This window comes from Cornus florida, unplaced genomic scaffold (genome assembly GCF_030987335.1).
Source record: "Cornus florida cultivar Cherokee Brave unplaced genomic scaffold, ASM3098733v1 CherokeeBrave_3.0.0_Hap2_Chr01, whole genome shotgun sequence".
Taxonomy (NCBI): Eukaryota; Viridiplantae; Streptophyta; class Magnoliopsida; order Cornales; family Cornaceae; genus Cornus; species Cornus florida.
In genome coordinates, this window is record NW_026775571.1 from 74,937,196 (window position 1) to 74,946,145 (window position 8,950).

The window sequence follows — 8,950 nt, forward strand, 5'->3', positions numbered from 1 at the left end:
ATCGATAAACCAACTAAAAATAAATTCAAACTAAACATTCCTAGATAAACACTAATTCAAAAATCAAGTAAACACATAAATCTTATCTAACATAATGTTCAAGAACATTCTATCCATGTAGCATCCTTGCATATAGCGTTATTTTGTATAAGAACTACCACGTCACTGTTCATGTATAGCACTAATGGATTTTATTCCAACTAAAATGCTATTCCAAACCACATTCAATCCAATCACCTTCCATGACCCAGATATCCTTCTCGGCCCAAAGTCCTAGCACATCATCACTGACCAGGCTTTATGTTCTTGGCCCATATTACTATATCATTGATCATCAAGTCCAATTGAAGCCCAAACCCAATTACCAAAATGGGTGTCAACAATGCCCCCCAATTTTGGTAGCTGTTTTAACCCTTCGGCTTCCAAAATTTAAATTACACCCATTGTATCAAGTTGATATACACACCATAGAACCACCCACTGTCATCATTATTCTAGGTTCATAAATGGCTTAAGCTGAACACCCACCCTCTATATTTAACTTATTAGAGGCTTTCTTTTCCTCCAAAAGTTCAAAAATAGTGGGTTGATACTTCTTCAAATACCTTCCATTTATTGGTTTTTCATACACCTCACCATTCAAATCTTTCAACTTGTAAGCTTCTCCATGCAACACTTGGTGGACTATATACAGCCCTTTCCATGTAGGTGACCACGTTCTATCTACCTTTCAAGGTGGAAAAATTGTTTGCCAAACCATATCACCCTTCACAAATGATTTAAACTTTACCCTTTTACTATACATAGAAAATTTGAGATACCAATAATTTTTAGGCAACTCATAAGCATTGACATGATAGGGATAAGGCTTTTTATATACTGGCCGAGCACGTCTGTGACCCTGTGCTACTTCGGCTTGTATTAAAGCCAGAATCAGAGCCCTATCAATCTTTGCATTTTGTCCTGGAGGATCATTTGGGTGAAGTGGAACAAATGGATTAACCCATTCTTATTGTTGATTCACATTGACTTGCCCCCCAGCAGCCGCCGGTGGTGCTAATGGATCAGCCCTACATTGGTTTTGGTTTCCCACCACCTCTTGTTGATCTCTCAACTAAGAAATCGGCTGCACCTGTGGACACTATACATCTTGATTAGGTTGAATATTCACTGGTGGGTGATACACCGGCACAACAGTCACTGCCGGCGGATTTGACAATATTGGTGGGTTACCAATCGGCATGCCGAGACTAGGACTCGGCACATTGCCGATTGTGATGCCAAGTGTTGTGCTTGGCGGTATTATGCCTGTTGATGCTGTTCGAGGCCCTTGGGATATATGTATCAATGGTGCTGACATACGCTGGAATATGGACTCATTGATATGAGATACTTCAGCTTGATCATGCCGATTGTCTCAGCTTTGATTTGCTGATATATTGGTATGATTCGGCACTTTGCCGATTGTAATACCAAGTCCTGCACTTGGCGGTATGATGCCTGTTCGAGGCCCTTCGGATATATGTATCAATGGTGCTGTCATACGCTGGAATATGGACTCATTGACATGAGATGCTTCAGCGTGATCATGCCGATTTTCTCGGCTTTGATTTGCTGATATATTTGTTTCAAGTTTTTGACTCATCTTCTCTAACTGAGTGTACACCATTTGGTTTAATTCCTCTGTCATCGACCTCATCTCATGAATTTGAGAAACCAAAAGCTAATTTGATTCTCCCATTTGAGATCTCACCTCACCGATCTGTGCTTGCTGGGCATCGAATTTTTGCATAATCGATTCCAGTACCCGACCCAAAGGAATGTCGGATGGAATAGAAGAGTCGGCATCATCGCCTACGCCGATCTGTGGATTTTCTTCGTCAATATTATCTCCTTTATTCATGCCTTTTGAACCTCTTAGCTTTGGAGGCATCTTTACTATATTGCTCTCCTGATGGGGTCCCACCGGGCGTGCCAAAAATGTTGACCCTAAAATCGGCTTTATGGAGCCGATCTCAAATTGATGTATGCCGCGCGTGCCAGAACCACTTGTGTGGTTCGATTGTAAATAGTCAACGTTAGTCCCTTTGAGAAAGTTGACTCTCAGACGATGCGAGGAAAAAGGGAACAAATAAATTCCTCTTTTGGCTTCAAAAATGCCTTAGTTAAAAGGACTTTCCGTAAACAATGTATAGTAACGTAACAAGAGAATAGAAAGGGGAAGAAATAGATATAGAAAGTGATAGGGAGAAGAGATAGGGAGAAAGAGATATGGGGAGAGAAATAGAAAAAAACTGAAGTAGAGAGATAGATAAAGATAGCAAGGATGCTATTTGAGGAAAGTGCTTAAGAAAGCAAACAAAATAATAATAAGGATTCTGAGGGTGCTGGACCTTTTGTTCAGCATGTCTCTTTATTTATTTATAGAAATTATTAGAATCAAATTCCTACCAATAAGTATTCTAATTACAATAAAACTCTAACTCTATCACTTAATACTGAATTTAAATTCAAACTAAAGTTCCTAGATAAATATTAATTCTTAACTAACATAAAATTCAAAAGTATTTCAAATATAATCCATGTCATCGGTGATGCCCTTGTGTGTATCACGTCATTGCCCTCTCTCTTGTAATCCATATCCATGTGATGTGTATGGCCCAACATCTTAACTGCATTGCATTATCCCAGCCGGAAACCAAATCATTTGCGACCTCCTAGCCCAACCTCATTGTCACATGTTTCAGCCCATTATATTCTTTCGGCCCAATGCTTCATGGCTCATCAAATCTAATTAGGGCCAGAACCCAATTACCAAAACAGATGCCAAGAGTATTTAGTTTTCATGACTGGGCCGAAGATGGGTTAGCAATCCAAATACCAAAATGGGTGTCAACACTCATATTACAAGGTTAGGAACTATAGAGATAAGTTTATGTCTTGAAGTTTATTTGTTGAACATAATGTTATTTGATTGAGAAATTCCCTTTGGAGATGTTAATGATTCAGGGTATGTTCAGCCTACATTTTGTAAACTTTTTCTATCCGGATTATTAAGTTGACATAAAAAATAATATGAAATTGAAGATTCCTATTGAATATGAAGATTTTGTATACTATGTTACTTTTTACTGGTACTCACCTTATGTTCACTTTTAGAAACTATACATTGGCTCCCAAAAACTAAGATGAGAAAAAGGAATATGGAATCCAAGTAGAGGGTCTGAAGCACTTAAACAAATGATTTGTCTTTACAAGAACAATACTAAGAAGTAATGTCATGAACAACAATAATAATAATGACAAGCAATGTGATTGGTTGACTCTTTCCTCAACCAATCACATTGTTGGAAACTACAAAAATTACAACACATTACAATAACAATAAAAACAAGCAATGTCTGGAAACTAGCAACAGTAAAAATTACAACAATATTACAATAACAATAAAAATAAGCAATGTCTGGAATTAAATAAGTTTTATCCAATAGATTAAATGTGATTGGTTGACTCTTTCTATTACAATAACAGTTTGTAGGATGTATAATTCAATCCCTTATTCTTGATCCAGCAATGGATAGATGGTATATGCTTAACGATGTGATAGTCTTGGCCTTCATCTCCTCTCATTCTTTCTATGAATTTTGTTGGCATATCAGTGAACCCAAGTAGTCTGAGTTTTTTGAGGTGTTGAATGCCGGACGGCACCTCCTTCAATTGTGGGCTAGGCCCAATGTATAGCTCTTCAAGAAGTGGCAACGCTCCTTCCTCTATTATCAATGAATTCAACTCCTGCAACTCATAGAGAGACAACTTCTTAAGTTTCTGAAACCCATGTGCCCCAAAATATAATCTCTCGGCATCATATCCCTTACGGATATGTAGCCATAACATATTAGGCAACGCTTGCAAGGCTTCTATCAGATTATCACTTAAGCCAGAATAATATAGACCTAATCTGACTAGATTTTGAAGTTTAGGGATCCAATCCGGCAACTTCCCTAAACGCCCACGTAAGTAGAGACATTGCAAACACTGAGGTGGAGATGTCATGCATTGTAAATCCAGGATCTCATCTTCGTTTATTGCCACGAGTTGAAGATAGTTAAGGTGTTTCATTTTCTGAATGGAGTTGATGAGAGCCCTCCCATTTTCTCTCCTCAACTTTGTGATACCCAACTTTCTCAACTCCCTCAAATTTTCCAGCTCTTTAATTATTTGGTCAAACCCTTCATGACTTGCCTCCACATCACGTAGTTTCTGCAGTTCCTTTAAATGCCCAATTCCTTCATGCACTTTCACTCCTCTTCTAACATCAGTAAAACTATCAACATTGTCATTAACATCGTAGGCCAAAAGGTGTCGCAACTTATGTAACTTACTAATTTCACAAGGTAGCTCATCCACTAGAGAGTATTTCACATCTAAAGTCTGCAAGTTGTATAGCTTGCCGATAAACTTTGGAAGGATCTTCACTTTTGTACTCCTCACACTTAAGTACCTCAAGTGTAATAACTTTCCAACCTCTTCAGGAAGATTATCGAGAGGAGCACCTTCAAGATCTAACACCTTCAATAGCTTGAATTTTGCAAACAACGTACCTAAAAATGGCTTTGGCAACTCGTCCTCTGCTTTAAAAATAAAACAAGAACGAATTCGGAGCTTACCGATGGTTTCTAAAACATTATAAACATGGTTATGGAATGAAAGTCGCCGGGGTTGCCCATCAAAACTTGAGTCATCTTCCACAACTTGACAAAAACTCAACTCCTCGGATTTTGAAACGATGAGCTCACGAATCAAGTCATGAACTCGGCAAGTACGAATTTTTGATTTATCATAGTTTAGTTCACTCACTTGAACCAAACTTCTACGAATTAGTTCGGCCAGGTATTCTTTTGCAACCTCTTCCAAAGTTTTTTTTCCTTTTTCTGGTTTTACAAACCCCTCAGCTATCCACAACCGAATCAATCTTCCACAATGAATAGAGAAGTCTTCTGGTATTATGCTTAAGTACAAAAAACAAGATTTCAGGTAGTAAGGAAGATCGTGATAACTGAGCAATATGACTTTTGTAATACTTGTAAGATGGGGACTCCTTTGTAACTCAAAACCGAGGCTATTGTACGCCTTTTCCCATTCTGATACAGTCTTGTCTTTTGTTGATAACAAACCACTTATTGCCACAATTGCAAGTGGCAATCCTTCACACTTGCGAACAATTTTATTAGAGAATTCCATCAATTCTAGTGGACATTGAGCCCCAAAGTCTAATTGGAATGTCTTCTTGCAAAAGAGTTCCCAAGCCTTGTCTTCAGAGAGAGGCTCAAGATGGTGGATGTAATCAAATGGAGATTCTTTGCAAGAAGAAGCAACATCATCATTTCGAGTGGTGACGATTACTCGACTGCATTTGCTGTTCTTCGATAAAGCATGTTTTATGAAACTCCAAAAGTCTATTTTCCATACATCATCAAAAACAACCACATACCTCTTCAGTTCTAAATATTCCTTCAAATTTTCAATGAGCAAATCTTCTTCCATTGTATCAATTCCTTCAGGAACAGGCTCCTTTCTTGATCCATAGAACTTCTTGATCATTGTTTTGAGGATTTCCTCCATCTTGTATGATTGGGACACAGGGATCCAAGCATGGCAATCGAAGTGTGCAGTCACTCTTGGGCTGTCGTAGACTTTCTTGGCGAGAGTGGTCTTTCCGGATCCACCCATCCCAATGAGAGAAATTATTCCACGCATCGGTTGTTCTGCCAATAGCTTACTGATCAATTTGTGTCTTAGAGATTCAATGCCGACAACTTCATCTTCAGCAATGAAAAGGGAAGCCACTCGAGGGTCATGCCATGTGCTATCTTTTGTGACACTGCTTGATCCTTGCTCCAAGGAACTGAATCCATATCTGTCAGCTCTTTGCTTGATCTCCTGTATGGTTGTTTTGATCTCTTGAATCTCAGAAGCTATCTCATGTCTTCGCTTCAGTTTAATAACTGGGTGAGCGACTTTAAGAAAGAAAGTGATGAAACCATACTGATGAAATGGCTTTGCCAAGTGAAGTATGTATTCATCGATAACATCTTCGATCTTATAAGAAACTTTCCTTACGTCTTTCACCCAAAGTTGCAAGCTGTCGTTGATCTTTGCAGTTTCAACCCTGACATCTGCATCCTTCAAGAAACACAGTATGTATTCCAATTCATCTTTGATGCTGGCAACTTCTTTATGGACACCCTTAAGCAATTTTGCTTCGTTGGTTAACAGTGGGAGCAAATTGTCAATAACAGAGCTCACTGCAGTTTCCGCCATTGTTTTGTTCCTTTGACCTGCTTAAGAATACGAGACAGCTATTGCGTTGATTTTGAAGAGGAAGAGGATGGATCATGCCCAAGAAATGACGGAAAAAAATATAGCTACTACGGAAGCAGAAATATTATAAAGCAAAAAAGCAAGAATACAAATGTAGAAAGCTACTACTGAAGCAGAAATTTCAAGTAATGGATTTTATTTGGTTGGAGGTAGTAAAGTGTTTTAAATCCACAAGTACAACGAGTCTCACTTTGAATGACAAAGAAGATAGAAAGAAAGATAAAGAAAATGAAATGGAGATTCTAGAGAGACAAATTGAGATGTAAGAGAGCTTAATTCAAATTTGTGACAAAAAGAGATTGCAAATAGAGGGAGATGCAAATTCAGATGTAAGAGAGGAATCCAAATTGAAACAAGAAGTAAACCACAAATTTATAATACAAAGCAAAAAGGCAGAGAAGTTGATTGTTGAAGAAACTAAAGAGAGAATTCAAGAAGTACCTCTTCTTGCTTATGGAATAAATAATTATACATATCCTATAATGGTAGATATAAGCTAATGAACGCTCATGTTTACCATTTACTAGCCCCTTGTCAATATAATATATAATTATATCAGCTTATAAACAAAAAGACTTGGATTATATACATTTCATTTTATATAAAATTTGTTGTTAATTCACACACATAGATATATAAAATTAAGTTTTTGATTTGTGTAACACCTTATTTTTCAGTATACAAATAAGGTGCTACATGTAAAATAAATGATGATAATATTTTAACTTAATATAATTATAATGATATGTTTGTACCAAAATATTTTTCTTATAGTCAGATTAGGCTTCATAAATAATTAAAATAATCTAACAATATTATTTTAAACTTATAATTTACTAAAATGAAATATTTCATTTTACACAAATTAAAAAACGAAATTATGTGGAATTACAAGTGACGAAGAGAAGATTAAGAAAAAAGAAAAATTAGGACGACTTTCAAGTTATCACATTGAACCACTACCATTGAAAAGAAGAAGAAAAATTAAGGCTGACTTTCAAGCTATCACATTGATACAAATTGAGATGTAAAAGAAATTTGAGTGAGTGAGAATAAGAGACTGCAAATAGTGGGAGATGCAAATTCAGATGTAAGAGAGAGAGAGAGAACCAAATTGAAATAAGTAGTAAACTAATAATTCAAAGCAATAGAAATGCAGAGAGCTAGCTGTGAGTTCAGGAAGTACGTACCTTCTCTCTAACTCATGGAATACCAAACATGAAGAGACTAATTGCAGATGTTGTGTGTGAGAGAGAGATTGAGGGATTATAGATTCAGATGTAAATGTGAAAGCCTGATTCAAAGTAAACGAGAAAGATTATAATAAGAGACAAGGAGAAGATTAAAAAAATAAGATGACTTTTGAATCATCAAGCTAGCAGTAAATTGTTGAAACACCATTTGCTCCTTTGATAAAATCAGTTAACAGTATCATGGAGAAGGCTTTGTTTGATGGATATGAAAAATGAAATCAGAAATAAAAATGAAAAAAAAGAAGAAGGTGTGAACTCCATATTCTAATACAATATGCAATAATTGAAGCAACTGTTATTACTAGTGGGACAAGCAGGGACGACCTTGACTTGGTTATGTGACTACAATCCATCCAGGAGATTGTAGAGACTAACCTGACATACATGACATGTTTATAAAAATTAGTTTGGATTCGCTTCAATTTAGGTTATTTGGTTAAAGAATTCGTAACTCGGTTGGAATTAACTCCTTCAGTTGCTAAGCTCCGCATCGTATTGAACAAAGTATTGGAGAAAAAGTTGAGTAGATTATGAAAAAAATAAATAAATAATTCTTCACGTGAAGTTATTCAGCAAAGAGATCAAGATGATAAGAGAGTTTAACATTTCCAATAGTCCATTGTTTTACTAAATTAGATCATGGTCCAACTGATCTAGACTGGATTCTCTAGTGCTACTAAAGTAGATGGTGAAGGTTTAAGAGGATCATCTACATGCTAAATACCACTAATGATTTTAAAGTGCTAAATATTGTAAGAGACGAAATTTATAAGAAAAAAAAATAGAAAAAAAAAAAATTATGTGACTAACCTCATCAATATGGAACAAAGAGAACAATAATGATGAAGACGCAATTCTTCTTCAAGCTAGAAGTAAATTGTTGAAACACCATTTGCTCCTTTGATAAAATCAGTTAACAGTCTTATGGAGAAGGCTTTGTTTGATGGATACGAAAAATGAAATCAGAAATAAAAATGAAAAAAAAGAGGTGTGAACCCTGTATTACTAGTCGGAGCAGGGACGACCTTGACTTCATTATGTGGACTACAATCCTCTTTTTAATTTGTGGAGCTAGCATTGTGAAAACTTGGGTCCTTGGTGGGCCTACATATCATTTACGTTTTCTTTATTTCCATTTTAAATCAAGACCTTTCAATAATTATTTAATAGTACCTTTCTTTCATCAAAATAATCCCATTATTACGGAGCTGGTGTACACTTGGTAACTCGATCCGGGGATACCCAAGGATAAAATGATCATTTCAAGAAAAATATAAGGAAGAATCGACTATAAGTAGTCAAATGAGACTTTCTAA

General features: G+C 36.3%; 1 protein-coding gene across 3 annotated transcripts; it reads right to left on the bottom strand.

Annotated features, from left to right (window-relative positions):
- Positions 1–3,232: 3,232 nt before the first annotated feature.
- On the bottom strand, positions 3,233–8,652 carry LOC132301300 (disease resistance protein RPM1-like). 3 transcript variants are annotated; one of them, XM_059798573.1, is made up of 3 exons: positions 8,445–8,652; positions 7,572–7,675; positions 3,233–6,338 (listed from the first exon to the last, which is right to left on the bottom strand). In XM_059798573.1, the coding sequence occupies exon 3, from the start codon at positions 6,319–6,321 to the stop codon at positions 3,520–3,522; it is 2,802 nt and encodes a 933-aa protein (XP_059654556.1). In that variant the 5' UTR covers positions 6,322–6,338; positions 7,572–7,675; positions 8,445–8,652; the 3' UTR covers positions 3,233–3,519. The 3 variants fall into 3 exon arrangements, with proteins under 3 accessions (XP_059654556.1, XP_059654560.1, XP_059654553.1); XM_059798577.1 differs by having other exon boundaries at positions 3,233–6,341; XM_059798570.1 differs by having other exon boundaries at positions 3,233–7,675.
- Between the last annotated feature and the right edge of the window lie 298 nt (positions 8,653–8,950).

Bases quoted from the DNA above. Each gene is read 5' to 3' on its own strand.
- LOC132301300 (XM_059798573.1), bottom strand. From the start codon at position 6,321: ATGGCGGAAACTGCAGTGAGCTCTGTTATTGACAATTTGCTCCCACTG.